The sequence below is a fragment of the Musca autumnalis genome, unplaced genomic scaffold (assembly GCF_047663935.1).
Source record: "Musca autumnalis isolate F117 unplaced genomic scaffold, ASM4766393v1 scaffold_5, whole genome shotgun sequence".
Lineage (NCBI taxonomy): Eukaryota > Metazoa > Arthropoda > Insecta > Diptera > Muscidae > Musca > Musca autumnalis.
In genome coordinates, this window is record NW_027412088.1 from 26,289,288 (window position 1) to 26,309,920 (window position 20,633).

A 20,633-nucleotide genomic window follows, 5' to 3' on the forward strand; every position below is an offset into this window, starting at 1 on the left:
TGGAACTTTCGATAAGTTTCACAAAGATAAGTTCAATTTTGATAATTGAACTTCGGTAAAAAGAGGGTCCGCGGTCCTTTTCGATAAAGTACCGCGTACAGATCTAGTAGATTTTAATTTTTTTAAGACCTTAACTCCCAAAGGTCTAACTTATATAACCGGATTTAACAAACCGACTGGGTTTTAAATGTCAATTCCATTGCTTATATTTCAAATAAATCCTTATAAAGAAGGTTAACCCTGCAAAAAGCTCTAATTTAAACAGCATATAAGATAGCTACGAAGTACATGACAACATAATTTCGGTCAATCCCACGGCAGCGGGTTCTTTCGTACCGGATTGACCCGAAACCATAGTGTTTCGGCCAGCGGCTGCCAACCCAGCATCAAACCTACGGTTCTATGTATGTAGGTTTTTATGCTGTTACAACAACAGCATAATTTCGGTACTGTTAACATGGCTTATAAATTGATTTGATTACATCGACGAGTTTTTTTTAATAGCGTAAAATATTATATAGAAGTCTTATCAGATCTTAGATTAGGTATATGGATTTGGATACCCTCTTTTGTATATCATTCTGTCTATCAAGTACCCCAAGAAGTGTTTCTTCCGTATATAGAAGACCTCAAGAAGTCTTCTTCCGTATGTAGAAGACCTTAAGAAGCCTTCTTCATTCTAAAGAAAACCTCAAAAAGACTTTTTCAGTCTATATAAGACCCCAACAAGCATCCTTCTTTTTATAACATACCTCAAGAGAACTTCTTTTTTCTGTAGAAGACCACACGAGATCTTTTTGTATAGATGACTTTTTGTGCAATAGAAGACCTTACAAGGCCGTTTCATTTATGGAAAACATCACGGGGTTTTCTACCTTTTATTGAAGGGATCTTCTTCTGTCTACTGAAGGCGGACTCAAAAGCGTTCTTATTTCTATAGAAGGCTTAAAGAGGTTTTCATATTTCTATAGATGACCTTGGGGTCAAAGGTGTAGTGATGCGTACATATCTCATATGATAATATAAAGCCTCTCCTACATTAATGTCAACCTCCCCGACCAGTGGCGGACCCTGCTGTTTTGCAGAAGAGGCTCTGAAGTCCGATTATTGGCGGAATAACCATAACATCTGTTTCTAAGAGAAAATGTTTAGAAATCGCATCATAATTATGGCAGGTTCGGAGGCCTGAAATTACAAACAACAAATCCAAATACAAGATAGCAGCCCTATCACCGAACTAGGTATCGTTGGTCTATTTGATGACGAACAAAGGCTATGTTAAAAGGATACGATTTGCACAATGGAATGTCAGAACGTTCTATCAATCTGGGAAATTTGCTGAGCTGTCAAAAGAATGTGATCGATTGAATATCAGTGTCTGTGGTCTCAGCGAAGTCAGATGGAATGGATGTGGCGAGGTACGCAATAGAAAAGGTGATATACTACTGTACTCCGGAATGCCGACCCAAGATGAGAACCACATAAGAGGCGTAGGGATATTTTTTACAAGGTCATCTCAAAAAGCCCTCTTAGACTGGAAGGCATTATCGGAAAGTATTATTACTGCCAACTTAAGAACTAAGTGTAATATAATTACTGTAATGCAGTGCAACGGTCCCACAGAAGAAAGCGATCTAACAGAAAAAGAGTCATTTTACAGTCAGTTGCGCAACCTACTTTCCTATATATATATATGCTCAAGTGGGACATTTTGAAAAAACGCTGAATATCAGCCAATACTACCAAGCTCAATTCCTCATCTCAAAAATACATCCCACAAATGCAGAGGTAAAAACAAAAAATCCTTCAATTGCTGAAATAGAAGAAGCTATTAATACCCTAAAACCCGGTAAAGCCCCAGGCAACGACGGTATTCCAGCAGAATGCTTTAAAGTCTGTAGCAATATAATGGCTGAAAAACTACACCCGTTATTCAAACAGATATGGGAGGAGGAAACTATCCCACAAGACTGGAAAGAAGCAATTATAGTGAAACTTCCTAAAAAGGGCAACAGAACAAAATGTGGCAACTGGAGAGGCATATCTTTACTGCCATCAACACTACAAATTTTCAACAAAATAATTTTAAATAGAATAGCCGAACTATTAGAAAAATTGTTGCGAAAAAACCAAGCTGGTTTCCGAGCAAGGAATTCATGCATCGACCACATATGCACAACAAGAATCATCATCGAACAATCCAAGTCTATATCTAGCATTTGTGGACTATGAAAAAGCGTTCGATGTCCTAAACAGAAAATACATATGGAGCTCACTTCTATCAAAAGGAATACCCAAGAAACTAGTGACACTTATAGAAAATAGCTATAATGGTACGACTTCCAGAGTGTTGCACGAAGGAGTCCTCAGCGAAGCGTTTTTTACAACCAGCGGAGTGCGACAAGGCTGCACATTATCACCGCTATTATTCGTCACAGTTCTTGACGCAGTGTTTAAAAATCTAGACTCAACACCATCTGGTCTAAATTGGAATTTGTTCAAAAAACTTGGGGATCTGGAGTATGCAGACGATGCCGTTGTACTTACAACAACATACTCAGATATGCAAAACAAGTTACTCAACCTGTCACAGGAATCATTGAAAGTTGGTCTGAAAATAAACTGCGGTAAAACAAGAACTATGAGGATAAATGCCAATAATAACAACCCGTTTATGATATATGGAGAAGCAATACAGAATGTGGACCGTTTTGAATATCTTGGTAGCATTTTATCAACAAAAGGAGGTACCATGGAGGACGTTGATAACCGTATTAGAAAAGCCCAAGGAACGTTTGCGTCGCTGAAAAACATTTGGTCATCTGAGACATTAAATATAAAAACAAAAATTAATATCTTCAATTCTTGCGTGAAATCTACGCTACTGTATGGATCCGAGACATGGCTTAGCAATACCACAATAACCAATAAACTTCAAGTATTTATAAACAGATGTCTTCGCAATATATTAAAAATATGGTGACCACAAACTATATCTAACGAACGTCTCTGGAATATAACAAATCAACAGGAAATAAAATCTGCAATCACTCAAAGGAAATATGGCTGGCTCGGCCACACTCTAAGAAAAAGCAAAACTGATATTTCCCACTCAGCTCTCCATTGGAATCCCCAAGGACCACGCAATAGAGGCAGGCCGAAAACAACATGGAGAAGAACACTAACAACAGAAACCAACTTATCAATCGATCAATTAAAATATATAGCAAATGAATGGAGAATCTTTGTAAATAGACTAAGTTTATAATATGTTACACGTTTATAAACATGTCATAATAAATAAATAAATAGATGACGTTAAGAGATCTTCTTCTTCCCATAAAGGCATGAAGTCGTCTTCTGACTATAGAATACCTCAATGAGTCTCGTTTGCCCATAGTAGAATTACAGATTAACTTACGAGGTTTTCATTATGGCTATAGAATACCTCAAGAGATAATTTGCAGTATAAAGAAGAGCTCAAGAAGTCTTCTGCAGTCTACAGAAGACTTCAAAATGTCATATCCAGTATATAAAAAAATCAAGAGGTTTTAATCGGTGTATATAAGGCTTGAGGCCTCCTTCGGTACACAGAAGAACTTCTTCGGTCTGCAGAATATCTTAGGTCTATAGAATATCTCAAGGGGTCTTCTTCGTTATATTAAGAGTTTTTTTTCGGTATATAGAACTCATGGCTTCTTCTTCGGTCTAAATGAGACCTGATGGTATCTTCTTTGATCTACAAAAGACTTCAATAGATAATATCCAGTCTATAGAAGACTGAAAAGGGTACTTTCCGGTCTATAAAAGACTTCAAGGTTTCTGCTTCTGTCAACAGAATACCTCAGAAGATCCATATCCGTTCTATACAAGATCTCACGAGGTCTTCTTCGGTCGTTTTATGGAAAACATCACGAGGTTTTCTACCTTTTATTGAAGGGATCTTCTGTCTACTGACGGCGGCCTCAAGAGCCATTCTTATTTCTATAGAAAACTTAAAGAGGTTTTCTATAGATGACCTTAAGAGATCTTCTTTTTCCCATAAAGACCTGAAGTCGTCTTCTGACTATAGAATATCTCAATGAGTCTCGTTGGCCCATAGAAGAATTACAGATGACCTTACGATATTTCCTTCTTGCTATAGAACACTTCAAGATGTCATATCCGTTCTATAAAAAAATCAAGAGGTTTTTTATTGGTGTATATAAAGCTTGAGGCCTGCTTCAAGACGCCGTAGAACTTCTTCGGTCTGCAGAATATCTGAGGTCTATAAAAAAGATCTACAAAAGACTTCAATAGATCATTTCCAGTCTATAGAAGACTTAAAAGTGTGCTTTCCGGTCTATAAAATACTTCAAGGTTTCTGCTTCTGTTCACAGAATACCTCAGAAGATCCATATCCGTTCTATACAAGATCTCACGAGGTCTTCTTCGGTCTATAAAAGATCTCAAGGTGTCTGTTTGGTATATAAAATACCTCAAGAGGTCTTCTGCCCATAGGAGAACTCACGAGGTCTATAGAAGACCTACAGAGGTATTCTTCGGTCTCCAGAAGACCTCGGGCTATAAAAGACATAGGACAATTACAGCCAACAGAAGACCTTAATATGTCATTTCCAGTCTATACAGGACTTCAAGAGGCCGCCTTCAAGAGGTGTTCTTCGGTTTACAGAGGACTTCAATAGGTCATTTCCAGTCTATAGAAGATTGTAAGAGGTCAGAAGATCCATACCTCGGAAGAATACCTCAGAAGATCCATATCCGTTCTATAGATGATCTCATGAGTTCTTCCTCGGTTTATAAAAGATCTCAAGATGTCTTCTTCGGTCTAACAAAATGTTTCAATGCATTTTCTTCGGTATATAGAAGGTTTCAAGAGGTCTTCTTCTGTCCATGGGAAACTCATGAGGTCTTTTTCGGTCTATAGAAGAGATCTTATTCGGTCAACCAAAGACCTCACGAGATATTCTTCGGGATATAGAAGACTTCAATTAGTTAGTAGTTAGTTTCATCCTACAGAGGACCTCAAGAGATCATTTCCGGTCTATAGAAGACCTCGAGAGTTCTTTTTCAGTCTATAGAAGACCACAAGACGCCTTTTCGCTCTACAGTTTATAAAATACTCAAGAGAAGGTCTATAAAATATCTCAAAAGAGTTTCTTCTGTATATAGAAAACCTCAATATGTCTTCTTCTGCCTATAAAAGAACTTATGAGATTTTCTTCTTTTAAAGATGTCTTCTTCTAAAGATGTCTCCTTCGACATCAAGAAGACATTCTTAGGTCTACAGAAGACCTCAAGTGGTCTCCTTGGGTCTATAGAGAACTCAAGAAGACTTCTTCGGTCTATAGAGACTTCAAGAGGTCTTCTTCGGCGTATAGAATATCTCAAATGATCTCCTTTGGTCAATAGAAGACCTCAAAAGGTCTTCTTCGGTCTATAGAAAACCTCTTGAAGTCTTCATTGCTCTATAGAAGAGGTCAAGAGATCTTCTTCGGTCCATAAAATGCCTTACGAGTTTTTTTTTCGTTCTATTGAAGACCTCAAAAGGTCTTCTTCGGTCTGTAGAAAACCTATATCGGTATTCTCCATTCTGTGGACCTCAAGAGGTCTTTTTCGGATTATCGAAGACCTCAAAGGGTCTGCTTTGGTCTATAGAAATACTCAAGAGATCTCCTTCCTTCTTTAGAAGACCTTAAATTGTTTTCTCCTGTCTACAGAATGCCTCAAGAGGTCTTCTGTGGTCTAAAGAATATCCAAAAGGTCTTCCTCGGTTTATTGAAAACCTTAAGAGATCTTTTTTCCACAGAAGACTTAGAGAATTCACGAGGGTTTCTTCTGTATATAGCAGACCTCAGAATACCCAAAGAGATCTTTTCGGCCTATAGAAGATCTAATGCTGGCTTCTTCGGTTCATAGAATGCCTCAAGAGATCTTTTTCGACCTGTAGAAGACCATAAGAAGTCTTCACGGGCTTTTTTTTATTATCACAAGAAGTCTTCCTCGTTCTTTAGAATACCTCAAGAGGACTTCTTCGGCCTTTAAAACACCACAAGTCCTCAGAGGGACTTTTTCTGTCTATAGAATACCATAGGTGACCTCAAGTGGTCATTTTCTTTGTATAAGAGACTTCAAGAGGTTTTCATCTGTATATAGCAGACCCCACGAGAATTTCTTCGGTCTATAAAAGACCTCAAGAAGTCGTCTTCGGTCTACAGAAGACCTACAGAGGTCTTCTTCTGTCTTTAGAATACCTCAAAAGATCTTCTTCGGTCTGTAGAAGATATCAAGAGGCCTTCTTCGGTCTACAGAAGACATCAAGAGGTCTTCTTTGACCTGTAGAAGAACTCAAATGGTATCCTTTGTTATATAGAAGACCTCAGTAAGGCTTCTGCGGCTTATAGAAGAGATTTTAGTCGGTCTATAGAAGACCTCAAGAGATCTTCTTTGGTCTATAATAGTCATCAAGAGGTCTTCTTCGGTCTATAGAAAATCTCAAATGATCTCCTTTCGAAGACATCAAGACGCTTCTTCTGTCTAAAGAAGACCTTAAAACGGCTTTTTCGGTTTATAGAAAGAAGTCCGACAAGAAGTCTTCATCGGTATTTATAAGACTTTAGGAAGTCTTCTTCGATCTTAAGAATATATCAAAAAGTCTTCTTCGGCCTTTAGAACACAAGTCTTCTTTGGTCTTCTTCGGTATTTAGACGACTCCAAATGGTCTTTTTCGGTCATAAGGCGACCTCAAATGATCTTCTTTGGTTAGACGAATTCAAGGTGCCTTCTGCGGTCTATAGAAGTCCTAAAAAGTTTTCTATCTATCCACAAGAGATCTCCGTCTATAGACGGTTCTTCGGTTCATAGAAGAAAGACATCAAGAGGTCTTTTTTGACCTGTAGAAGACCATAAGAAGTCTTCACGGGCTTTTTTATGACCACAAGAAGTCTTCCTCGGTCTTTAGAAGACCTCAAGAGGACTTCTTCGGCCTTTAAAACACCACAACAAGTCTTCAGAGGCACTTTTTCTGTCTTTAGAAGACCATAGGTGACCTCAAGCGGTCATTTTCTTTGTATAAGAGACTTCAAGAGGTTTTCATCTGTATATAGCAGACCTCACGACGATTTCTTCGGTCTATAAAAGACCTCAAGAAGTCTTCTTAGGTCTACAGAAGACCTACAGAGGCCTTCTTTTGTCTATAGAATACCTCAAAAGATCTTCTTTGGTCGATAGAGGACCTCAAGAAGCCTTCTTCGGTCTATAGAAGGCATCAAGAGGTCTTCTTTGATCTGTAGAAGGAAACAAGAAGTCTTCATCGGTATTTATAAGACCTTAGGAAGTCTTCTTCGATCTTAAGAATATACTAAAAAGTCTTCTTCGGCCTTTAGAACACCACAAGTCTTCTTTGGTCTTCTTCGGTATTAAGACGACTCCAAATGGTCTTTTTTGGTCATTAGACGACCTCAAATGATCTTTGGTTAGAAGAATTCAAGGTGACTTCTGCGGTCTATAGAAGGTCTCAAGAGGTCTTCTTCGATCTTTGGAAGACCATAGGCAGTATTCTTCGATCTTTAGAAGGCCTTAAGAGATCTTCTTCGGCCTTTAGAACGACACAAGTCTTCTTTGGTTTTCAGGAGGTCTTCTTCGATCTTGGAAGGTCACAACAAGTTTTCTTCGGTCTTTAGAACCCCTCAAGAGGTCTTCTGCGCCCTTTAGAACTTGTTTGGTCTTTAGAATACTTCAAAGGGCCTTCCCCGTCTTTAGTAGACCTCAAAAAATCACAGGAGGTTTTCTGTCTGTATAACACTCCAAGAGGACTTCTCCGTTATATAGAAGACCGCAAGACGCCATCTCTGGTGTAAAGAAGACTAGGTCTTATTCGACCAAGGAAAGACCGCAAGAGGTCTTCATATGCCAATACAAGATCTCAGGATGTCTATTGCTATCTTAAAAAGACTTCAGGAGGAAAAAATGGGTCTAAAGTTTGATCATTAAGTAGGTGATACCGCAAACATTTATCTCAGCATTTATGCTAACGAGGGTATATACACTTTCATACGGGCAAAATGTGCCTCATCGAAATAATGGTTTTAGATCCCAAGTATGTTTGGACGAAATGTGTTTCAGACAATATGGAGTTGATTTAGCCATGTCCGTCCGTCTGTCTGGCTGGAGCGCACGATAACCCTGGAACGGATTAACCGATTCGGTCCAAAATTTGGCTTTCGTGATATTTTGTGCAAACTTAGTTTAAGTTCGAAGATGGGTTATATCGGTCCAACCTTCCGGTACCTCCCCACAAAAGTTCGGAAATGTTCGGAAAATTTGTGAGCACGATAACTCTTGAAGGAAGTAACCAATTTGGTCCATACTTTGCACATCGTGAAATTTCTACCAGACTTAGATGAGGTTCCAATATGGACTCAATCCACTCCTTCGGGTACCTCCCACACAAAATTTCGGAAAAGTTCAGTTTAGGACCTGCTCTCGAATCGCTTTGATTTTTGTTGTAGCAACTTGTATTCACTGCCACCCATACGACGGTAGAAGTTTTTTCAGTATTCAGGCAAGTCCATACTTCCTGAGAAAATAGCCTGAAAGGTACAAAAACCCCTATGACCCGTGTGTAGTGGTTGGAGCGCAAGATAACTCTTGAACGGCCCGAAATTTGGCCTTCGTAATATTTTGTGCAAACTTAGTTTAAGTTCGAAGATAAGCCATATCGGTCCACTCCTTCAGGTATCTCCCCCACAAAAGTTCATAAATGTTCGGAAAAATTTTGCACACGATAACTCTTGATGGGAGTGACCAATTTGGTCTATACATTACACATCCTAATATATCTACCACATATAGATCAGGTTCGAATATGGACTATATTTGTCCACTCCTTCTGGTACCTCCCACACAAAATTTCGGATAAGTTCACTTTACCCTGCGTTTACAAATGACAGGACAGTTGACTTCATGTATTGATTGTCAAAATCCCACAACTTGCCTGTGTGACGTAGGCGTCCCGACAACTACAAAAACAGTTGTAAAATTTTGAATGAAAATCGTCGATTTATTTTTGTTTTCCGTTCACATATTTTGTTTTTGTTCATGTTCTTTTGTTTTCAACACATTTCAATCATTATCTCACTCATTTTTACAAAAATGTCAAAAATTTGTCTTCTCTAGTGCTGGGAGACAAACGACAAATGTATGTATGTGTTAGTAAATCAGAGTTGTATTTGAAGACAAACTGTCTGGTGTAAACGTCTAGTAAAGACCAGATATCGAATCACTTTGATTTTTGTTGAAGCAACTTGCTTTCGCTGCCTCAATTACGTTGGTAAAAGTTTTTTTAGGGGCAAGTCCATACTTCTTGAGCAAACACCCTGGCTGGAGATCCACTTCCATAACGGTCAATATCCATCTATTCCTTTAATATCTCCTCCGCAAAACTTTTGATCTTTAATCCTAATCATCACTTTTGTCGGCAAGTTTAAATGTCCAAAAAAGGCCACAAAATTCTGAAAACACCCCAGACATAGGCTGAGGGTATATCTCTGTCGGCAAAGCCGACTGATACTTTTTTACTTGTTCTGTCTTCAGAATATCTCAAAATCCTTCTACGTTCTTTAGAAGACATCAAGATTCTTCTTCGGTCTTAAGAAAACCGTAAATAGTCGTCTTCGGTCTATGAAAAGCCTAAAGAGGTGTTTTGGTATTAAATGCGTGCGTTAATGTGCCGAAGTATTCTGTCAATTTGCGAGAATACTAGGGGTCTGATTTGCTGCATATAAAAGACAACAGCGGTACTTGGTATATAAAAAATCACAGGAGGTTTTCTGTCTGTATAACACCTCAAAAGGACTTCTCCGTTATATAGAAGATCCCATGAGGCCACTGGTGTAAAGAAGACTAGGTCTTATCAAAGAAAGCCCTCAAGAGGTCTTCATATGCCAATAAAAGATCTCAGGATGACTATTGCTATCTTAACACGACTTCAGGAGGAAAAAATGGGTCAAATGTTTGATCCTTAAGTAGGTGATACCGCAAACATTTATCTGATTTGTCATTATTCACCTTCAATTAGATTAAAAGTCAATTCCATTCATTATATTATGTGTTATGCTATTATTTTATTTAAATTATTATTTTTGTTTTTTTTTTTTTTTTTTTAACATAAAATACCATAAATGTATGTATATTTTGTCGCATAAATTATATATTTGTTTGTTGATTTCAATAATTAAATTATTATAATAAATAAAATGTAATAGTTATGCATTCAGTTACACTCTTTGAAAGTAATAAATAATATTAATAAAAAAATCACTAAGCCTAGTTGTAATATTTGTATACAATAAAATAATTCATAATACCAATAATTATTTAAAACTATCTTAAATACTACTAAAATACAATTAGATTTCTATAATATAAGTTCAACACAATAGATTAATAATGAGAGTATATTTTTACTAATTCTGTAATATATAAAAAAGCTAATAAAAACACAAATACACATATAAATAATTTACAAAACTTTGTACAATTAGGAGGGAGGAAAGGAGGAGGAAGTAAGGAATAGTTTTTTGTTTTGTCTACGGTTAAGTCACAACAAAATTTAAAAAGAAAACAAATACTCTATTAAAAAGAGATCCAATTTGTAAAGATGCTGTGGTAAATAAGAGGGAGTATTTGAAAAAGAGAAATAATATTTAACTAAATGCGTGCGTTCATTTAATTCTGTTTTGAACTTCTTCTTTTTTTCTTTTCTTTAGAAATGATGAGCAATGTTTCGAGGCATTCATGTGGGATGTCATTACTTTGTTTGCAAACATATTTGAAGACTTTGTGTTTTTGAAATCAGTGAAAAGGCGGGAACATTTAACGAAAACACTTCTTAGTCAAATGATCAGTCATTGCTTCCAATAAGCGATTCTTGCTGCTCTTCATCGTTAATTCTATACGAAGAAAGTAAATGGGGTTATTAATGTTATTTATTAAAGAAACATTAAAATGTTTTGGAGGTTCACATAATTCAAATATATATAGTTGAGCGTGAATATGCTGAACCTCCAAAAATCGTATAAACTCTTCTCTTAGAATTGAACTTACCTAACAATATTTGGCTTTTTACAACTGCAACATTTTCTATAGATAACCTTGAATAGACGCATCAATGGATCCGACTCATCATTGCGCATCAGCAGCGCCACGAGAATTAATGCAAAGAATATAGGCAGAGAACCTATATAGAATAATGGTGAATAGGGTTTCCTCTTTAGGAAGACATCAAATAATATTGACAGGGGTATTTGTAACGACATGGCTATTGTGCCTATTAGGGAAGAGGTGAGAAAACATCCCCTGTTGGAAGAGAAAGTGAAAAAGAATTAGAAATTATATTTTTCGATAACACAAAAAATAAGAAGTATTATTCTGTCTACAGAAGACCTCGAATGGTCTCGTTCTGTCTACAGAAGTCCTCATGACGTTTTCTTACTTTTATAGACTTCACGAGGGTTATTCAGACTATGAAAGACATAAGAGGACCCTTTAGTTCTATAGAAGACCTGAAGAGGTTTTAGTAGATCTATAGAAGAACCCAAGATTCTTTCTTCAGTCAATAGAATAGGTGAAAAGGTTTAAAGAAGACCTGTAGTGCAATTCTATAACTCATTTTTCGGGATACCAACAAAAATCGGTAAAACTATTTTTGTCGGTAACTCGAAAAATGATTTACAGAATTCCACTACTGAAGAGGTTTTAATCGATCTATAGAAGACCTCAAAAATCCTTCAGTCATTAGAATAGGTCAAGAGATCTTCTCCGGTCTATAAAAGAACTTTATGAGGTCTTCGTCAGCCTATAGAAGATCTTAAGTGATCTTATTCGGTCTATAAAAGACCTCAAGAGGTCTTCTTCGATATAAAGAAGAATTCAAGAGGTCTTCTTCGGCCTTTGGAACATCACAAATGATCTTTGGTCTGTAGAAAATCTCAAGAGGTCTTCTTCCGTCCATAAAAGATCTCAAAAGGTTTTCTTCGATCAAGAGGTTTTCTTCGGTCTATAGAAGACCTCAAGATATCTTCTTCGGTCTATAGAACACTCAAGAGGGCTTCTTCTATGAAGAGGTTGTAGAAGATCTAAAGAGGTCTTCTTCCGTCCATAAAAGATCTCAAGACGTTTTCTTCGATCTATAGAAGACCTCAAGAGGTCTTCTTCGGTCTATAGAAGACCTCAAGAGGTCTTCTTCGGTCTATAGAAGACCTCAAGAGGTCTTCTTCGGTCTATAGAAGACCTCAAGAGGTCTTCTTCGGTCTATAGAAGACCTCAAGAGGTGTTCTTCGGTCTATAAAAGACTTCAAGAGGTTTTCATCGATCTATAGAAGACCTCAAGAGGTCTTCTTCGGTCTACAAAAGACTTCAAGAGGGTTTCTTCGATATTTAGGAGACCTCAATATGTCTTCTTCGGTCTATAGAAGACCTCAATATGTCTTCTTCGGTCTATAGAAGACCTCAAGAGGTCTTCTTCGGTCTATAGAAGACCTCAATAGGTCTTCTTCGGTTTGTAGAAGACCTCAAGATGTCTTCTTCGGTCTATAGAAGACCTCAAGAGGTCTTCTTCGGTTTGTAGAAGACCTCAAGAGGTCTTCTTCGATCTGTAGAAGACCTCAAGATGTCTTCTTCGGTCTATAGAACACTTAAGAGGGCTTCTTCTTTGAAGAGGATTTAACGGGTCTACGAAAGACCTCAAGTGGTCTTCTTCAGTCTATAGAAGATATCAAGCGATTTTCTTCGGTCTATAAAATACCTTAAGAGGTCTTTTTCGGTCTATAGAAGACTTCAACAGGTCTTCTTCGGTTTGTAGAACACCTCAAGAGGTCTTCTTCGATCTATAGAAGACCTCAAGTGGACTTCTTCTGTCTATAGAAGACTTCAAGATGTCTTCTTCCGTATATAATATATCTCAAGAGGTCTTCTTCCGTCTATAATATATCTCAAGAGGCCTTCTTCGGTCTATAAAAACTTTAAAAGGTTTTCCTCGATCTATAGAAGACCTCAAGAGGTCTTCTTCGGTCTATAGAAGACCTCAAGATGTCTTCTTCGGTCTATAGAAGACCTCGAGATATCTTCTTTGGTCTGTAGAAGACCTCAAGATGTCTTCTTCGGTCTGTAGAAGACCTCAAGATGTCTTCTTCGGTCTATAGAAGACCTCAAGAGGTCTTCTTCGGTTTGTAGAAGGTCTCAAGATGTCTTCTTCGGTCTATAATATATCTCAAGAGGTCTTCTTCGCTCTATAAAAGACTTCAAGAGGTTTTCTTCGATCTACAGAAGACCTCAAGAGGTCTTCTTCGGTCTATAGAATACCTCAAGATGTCTTCTTCGGTCTATAGAAGACCTCAAGATGTCTTTTTCGGTCTGTAGAAGACCTCAAGATGTCTTCTTCGGTCCAAAGAAGACCTCAAGAGGTCTTCTTCGGTTTGTAGAAGACCTCAAGATGTCTTCTTCGGTCCATAATATATCTCAAGAGGTCTTCTTCGCTCTATAAAAGACTTCAAGAGGTTTTCTTCGATCTACAGAAGACCTCAAGAGGTTTTCTTCGATCTACAGAAGACCTCAAGAGGTCTTCTTCGGTCTATAGAAGACCTCAAGATGTCTTCTTCGGTCTATAGAACACTCAAGAGGGCTTCTTCTATAAAGAGGTTTTAACCGGTCTACGAAAGACCTCAAGTGGTCTTCTTCAGTCTATAGAAGATATCAAGCAATTTTTCGGTCTATAAAATACCTTAAGAGGTCTTTTTCGGTCTATAGAAGACTTCAACAGGTCTTCTTCGGCCTATGGAAGACCTCAAGACGTCTTCTTCGGTCTATAGAAGACCTCAAGATGTCTTCTTCGGTTTGTAGAAGGTCTCAAGATGTCTTCTTCGGTCTATAATATATCTCAAGAGGTCTTCTTCGCTCTATAAAAGACTTCAAGAGGTTTTCTTCGATCTACAGAAGACCTCAAGAGGTCTTCTTCGGTCTATAGAATACCTCAAGATGTCTTCTTCGGTCTATAGAAGACCTCAAGATGTCTTTTTCGGTCTGTAGAAGACCTCAAGATGTCTTCTTCGGTCTATAGAAGACCTCAAGAGGTCTTCTTCGGTCTATAGAAGACCTCAAGATGTCTTTTTCGGTCTGTAGAAGACCTCAAGATGTCTTCTTCGGTCTATAGAAGACCTCAAGAGGTCTTCTTCGGTTTGTAGAAGACCTCAAGATGTCTTCTTCGGTCCATAATATATCTCAAGAGGTCTTCTTCGCTCTATAAAAGACTTCAAGAGGTTTTCTTCGATCTACAGAAGACCTCAAGAGGTTTTCTTCGATCTACAGAAGACCTCAAGAGGTCTTCTTCGGTCTATAGAAGACCTCAAGATGTCTTCTTCGGTCTATAGAACACTCAAGAGGGCTTCTTCTATAAAGAGGTTTTAACCGGTCTACGAAAGACCTCAAGTGGTCTTCTTTAGTCTATAGAAGATATCACGCGATTTTCTTCGGTGTATAAAATACCTTAAGAGGTATTTTTCGGTCTATAGAAGACTTCAACAGGTCTTCTTCGGCGTAACGTAGACATCAAAAGGTCTTCTTCAATCTATTGAAGACCTCAAGAGGTCTTCGTCCGTCAAGAGGTCTTCTTCAAAAGTCAAGAGATCTTTTTCCGTCTACAAAAGAGATCTTCGATTCATAAAATACCTTAAGAGGTCTCTTTCGGTCTGTAGACGACTTCAAGAAGCCATCTACGGCCTATAGAAGATCTCAAATGATTTCCTGTGGTTTTCAAGAGGTCTTCTTCGGCCTATAGAAGATCACAAATGATATCCTTTGGTCTATAGACCTCTATAGGGCTTCTTCGGCCTATAGAAAACCTTAAGAGGTTATAATCGGTCTATAGAAGACCTCAAGAGGTTTTTTTCAGTCTATAGAAGATCTCACATGGTCTTTTTTGGTCAATAGAAGACCTCAAGAAGTCTTCTTCGGTCTTCGTATTTTCTCCAGTCTATTGAAGATCTCAACAGATCTTCTTCAGTCTTTCGAAGACCTCAAGAGGTGTTTTTCGGTTTAATGAAGACCTGAAGAGGTTTTAGTTGGTCTATAGAAGACCTTAAGATGCCTTCTTCGGTCTATAGAAGATCTGAAGAGGTCTTGTTCGGCCTATAGAAGATTTTAAGAGGTCTTCTTTGGTCTTTAAAATATCCCAAGTGGTCTTCTTTTTTCTATAAAAGATCTTATGAGGTCTTCTTCAGTTTATTGAAGACCTCAAGGGTCTATTAAAAATAAAAACATCATAGAAAACATCATCAGTACGTCTTCGGTCTATAAAAGACCTCATTATGTCTTCTTCGTCCTATCGAAATCCTCAAGAGGTCTTCTTCCATCAATTGAAGACATCAAGAGGTCCTGTTCGTTTTATAGAAAATTTCAAGCTATCACCTACAGTCTATGGAACACCTCAAGTGGCCTTTTTCGGTATACACCTTTTTCAGATGTAATTCGAATCATTTTAGTTGTAATTCGAGAATTCCATTTGTAATTCGTAACATATTATTTGTAATTCGAGAATTCCATTTGTAATTCGAAACATTTCAATTGTAATTCGAATTATTCTATTTGTTATTCGAATTATTCCATTTTTAATTCGAATTATTCCATTTGTAATTCGAATTATTCCATTTGAAATTCGAATTATTCTATTTGTAATTCGAATTATTCTATTTGGAATTCGTATTATTTTATTTGTAATTCGAATTGTTTTATTTGAAATTCGAATTATTCCATTTGTAATTCGAATTATTCTATAAAACAATTCGAATTACAAATAGAATAATTCGAATTTCAAATGGAATAATTCGAATTACAAATGGAATAATTCGAATTTCAAATGGAATAATTCGAATTACAAATAAAACAATTCGAATTGCAAATAAAATAATTCGAATTAAAAATGGAATAATTCGAATTACAAATGGAATAATTTGAATTACAAATGGAATTCTCGAATTACAAATAAAATGTTACGAATTACAAATAGAATAATCGAATTACAAATGAAATGTTAGGAATTACAACTGGAATGTTTCGAATTACATGTGAAAAAGGTGTATTAAAGACCTCAAGAGGTCTTCTTTTCTCTATGGAAGACCTCAGAAGGTTTTAATCGGATATATAATACATTAAGAGGTATTTTCTTCTTATAAAGGACAAGGTATTTTCATTGAAGACGACGAGGACAAGGTCGCTTGTCGAATTCCACAAGACCTTCTTATAGAAGTCGCCAAGGTCTTATGGAAGACCACAAGTACTTCTTATGTGAACGCAAGGTCTTGTGGAAGACCATCAGGTCTTCATATAGAAAATAGAAAGGCCAAAGGGTCTTTGTAAAAAAAAAAAAACAAAAAGTCTTCGTATAGAAGACCAAAAGCTCTTCCTTTAGGTCTTCTTATAGTGGATGAAAATGCCTTAATATAGAAGATGAAAATTTTTTCATATAGAAGACTAAAAGGTCTTCGAAAGAAGACCAAAACGTCATCATGTAGAAGACCAAAAGGTCTCTATTTAGAAGACAAAAAGATCTTCACATAGAAAACTTAAAAGTCTTCATATAGATGAACTATGGGTCATCATATATAAATCATATGGATCTTTATGTAGAAGGTTTTCATATAGAAAAAAGTGTACACTTTCCGAAATTTTAAACTATTCAAACTTACCACAGCCACAGGGCTTCGGAGACCACAGTACCAATTAGGCCATTTAAAAATAAAATGGCAAACTGATTTTGATTTGGTAATTCGAATTTTTCGATTTTTGTAAAATTCAATATGAAAAATACTGGCCACATTAGCAACAGATTCCATAGGCCCACAAAACCTAAAAGACAAACAACAAGAACAAATGCAATTAGAAAATGAAATAAAATTATTGGCCTGCTGCAGAACTGCAAGAACCTACTTTTTTACTATTTTTCTCGATAACAAAAAGGAAAAATTGTTATCGTAGTAAAAACCTGGAGATTCTTTACAGGTTCTGGAACAGGCACTATATGTTGCCAGCCTGAACTACCTACCAAAAAATAATGGAATATCGATTTTCTCCTCCGTGTCACTTTTTCTTTTAACAAACACCAAATAGGCGGCGTAGAAGAATGCGCTAAACAATGCCAATAATGCTCCACGGGAAAAATTTGTATCATGAATATCGGAAATTGTAATTGTGATCTGAAAAAACGAGGAATGGATTGTAAAATATATCACAAAATTAAATCCCTTTCCAACCCACCACTCCAGCAATATTCAAGGCTACTGCAATTATTTTTGTTATGGTAAATTTATCACCCGTTGCTGATGGAAAGAATGCTGCCAACACCAATGTAAACAGGGACGATGATGATGATAACAAAGTCACCACTGCCGTTTCAGTCATTTCCAATGAAACTTGAAATATGTAATTCGCCAAGAACCACTAAAAACCAATAATTAAGTGTTGTTTTTTATTATAGAGATTACAAAGCTTGGATGAATGTGGCGGCTTACCAATACACAAAATAACAACGCCGTCTTGGCTGTTTTATGATGTGATTTTTGTCGACTTATACGCATACTGGCCGTATAAGAGAGTCTGGCCATTAATGCTTCTGTTGCCTCATGCGCCGACATCTCCCGCACTTCTGCCAATTTACTAAAACGCACCGAACGAATACTGGAATCATCACTTTCTGTGCCAGAAATGGGACCATTGCCTATACTAGCTGCCGAACGTATGGGTACAAATGTGGGATCGCTCTAAAGGAAGGAGTTTTTTTGTTATAAGTTGAATAAGTTTATTTTATAAATAGGGAAATTGATTGTGTTACTTACCAATGTTGGTTGGTGGGAATAATAATTATCATCTTCAGAATTTTGATCCATCATCTATAATAATGAATATTAATTTATAGCATAATTAAAAGTGGGACATGTGAATATATAAATATATACATATATAAATGCTCTGTATACAATTAATCAGTAATTGAAGTACAAGATATGATTAAGAAGATCTGGCTCTAGTCAAATTAAAGGAACTAATAATGGTTCCATTAAATATATAGGAATAAAATGACGGAAATAAAAAGACGATCAATCATTCAGAGAAGTGGACATGGTTTGAGACCTATAGTCTTAGTTCGAAGAGTGTCCATGATGACTTCAGAATCAGTAAATTCCTCTTCCTTTTCTATTTAGCTGTTTTTCATTAAATTCCGAAACGGAAACTGCGACTTTAGAAATTCAAAATCTGATATTTTTTTCTATTGTACTGTTTAACCTCTATCTTTCTGAAATTCCATACCCTCCGGTGTCGGATCATATCGTGATGACATATATGATAAAAGTTAAATATATACAGAGCAGACTTGTGCAGTTTTTTCATCTGAAGAATATGAAAATATTCGCCGCTAAATCTATTGACACACCATTCATCACCTGGGCTCCTGAAATGAGGCTCCCCGCATTATATTGGTCGATGATGTCCTGATTCCAACCACTAACTCCCCCATGATATTGGGTGTAACGTTCAAAAGCACCCTACTCAACTTTGCCATACATCTAGCATGGCTTGGCAAAGGCCCTTAACAACCCTTAATAATCATACTCTTCACCTTTCCAGATAACTCCTTGGCGTCAATCTTTACATCTCCCACAATCACCATCATCACATCATCTCTGTCCTATCTTCCGCATCTCTGCTGCTGTAGAGTTACCCTCTCCTTCATCTTAAATTATCTTAACAACACACCTTCATCATCATCTTTAAATCATCATCTCCATCATCTTTAAATAGCCTACACAGGATGAACACAATGGACCAACGGTCTCCGAGTGAAGCAGTCACCTATTCTCACCTTAAACCTAACCTAACCTAACGTTCGAAAGCATGTTTAAGCCGTCTGCCAAAGCCACAGCTATTTTCGACAAGACCAGATGTAGGAACAAGATTCTCAAATCACTGACCGGCAACACTTGGGATACTGACAAAGAAACCTTGTTGACCTCTTATAAAACAATAGGTCGGTCTGTGGTAAGCTATACCTCGTCAGTGTGGTATGTTAGTGTTAGTGGTAGACATTGGAAGGATATTCAAACCTGCCAAATTTTAGCCATAAGTACCGGTCTGTGGCAAGCTATGCAGCGCCACTGTGGTATGTAAATGTAGTGTGTAAACAATAGGAGTATATTCAAACCTGCCAGTATTACGAAAGGTCGAAGGGTACAAATGAGAACTTCTATATCAACGAGCCTATAGCAGCAGAAAAACGTCAGCTGATTTCAGCCTAATTAACATACTTGAGGAATACCTCAAGAGTTCTTCTTCGGTCTATATAAGAGGTCAAGAGATCTTCTTCGGTCTATAAAATACCTAAATCCGATCCATAGAAGACTTCAAGTGGTCTCCTTCGGTCTATAGAGAACTCAAGAGGTCTTCTTCGGTCTAAAGAAGACCTCATGAGGTTTTAATCGGTCTATAAAATACCTCAAGAGTTCTTCTTCGGTCTATATAAGTGCTCAAGAGTTCTTCTTGCGTCTATAAAATACCTAAATTCGATCTATAGAAGACTTCAAGTGGTCTCCTTTGGTCTATAGAGAACTCAAGAGGTCTTCTTCGTTCTAAAGAAGACCTCAAGAGGTTTTAATTGGTCTATAAAATAGCTCAAGATTTCTTCTTCGGTCTATATAAGAGGTCAAGAAATCTTCTTCAGTCTATAAAATACCTAAATTCCATCTATAGAAGACTTCAAGTGGTCTCCTTCGGTCTACAGAGAACTCAAGAGGTCTTCTTCGGTCTAAAGAAGACCTCAAGAGGTTTTAATCGGTCTATAAAAGTCTTTAAGAGTTCTTCTTCGGTCTATATAAGAGGTCAAGAGATCTTCTTCGGTCTATAAAATACCTAAATTCGATCTATAGAAGACTTCAAGTGGTCTCTTTCGGTCTATAGAGAACTCAAGAGGTATTCTTCGGTCTAAAGTAGAGAGGTTTTAATCGGTCTATAAAATACCTCAAGAGTTCTTCTTCGGTTTATATAAGAGGTCAAAAGATCTATAAAATACCTCAAGAGGTCTCTACATGGATGGGGGTATTTACACCACAAAACTTTAAAAATTTCGATTAATTGCAGTTTAAAAACTGTTCGTGGATTGTTTTAAACTTCATCGAATTATGATTTTTACAACGATACTTTTCGTGGGCGAGTCCATTTTTCTTGACATAATGATCCAAAAGCTCTAAAAATCCTATAGTGACTAACTAAACTAGCTTGGTAGCCACAACAACTATCGAACGGAGTTATTGACATTAATCCATCCTTTCCGCAACATAAAACTTCTTCCAAATTTACATCAATAAGCAAGAAAGTCTATATAGGACAACACTTTCAGGTACCTCCACTCACAAAAAAAGTTCCAAATGTTCACTTAAATGCAGTTTAACTTCGAGGATAGTTTTGAAAAATTTTACCGAAGATATTGCTTGTGGTCCTGCTTACGGCGATATAATATTTTTCTTGGGCAAGTCCATGCTCCCCACATAATGGTCCAAAAGCTCTAAAAAATCCTACGCTGACCAACTAAA

The 20,633-nt window shown here is 37.0% G+C and overlaps 2 protein-coding genes across 2 annotated transcripts in view; one reads left to right on the plus strand and one right to left on the minus strand.

Moving 5' to 3' along the window:
- Positions 1–20,633, plus strand: part of LOC141405572 (uncharacterized) — a 396,796-nt gene that overhangs the window by 48,025 nt on the left and 328,138 nt on the right. The gene's annotated exons all lie outside the window — the stretch shown is intronic.
- The window catches only part of LOC141405568 (solute carrier family 35 member F5), a 32,421-nt gene continuing 21,883 nt past the window's right edge, over positions 10,096–20,633 (minus strand). The window contains exons 4-10 of the mRNA XM_073990072.1: positions 17,886–17,939; positions 17,562–17,810; positions 17,308–17,490; positions 17,096–17,246; positions 16,740–16,899; positions 11,107–11,358; positions 10,096–10,952 (exon numbers count right to left, since the gene is read on the minus strand). Coding sequence (XP_073846173.1) covers positions 10,904–10,952; positions 11,107–11,358; positions 16,740–16,899; positions 17,096–17,246; positions 17,308–17,490; positions 17,562–17,810; positions 17,886–17,939 — 1,098 coding nt within the window. The 3' untranslated portion in view covers positions 10,096–10,903. The remainder of the gene's footprint in view (positions 10,953–11,106; positions 11,359–16,739; positions 16,900–17,095; positions 17,247–17,307; positions 17,491–17,561; positions 17,811–17,885; positions 17,940–20,633) is intronic.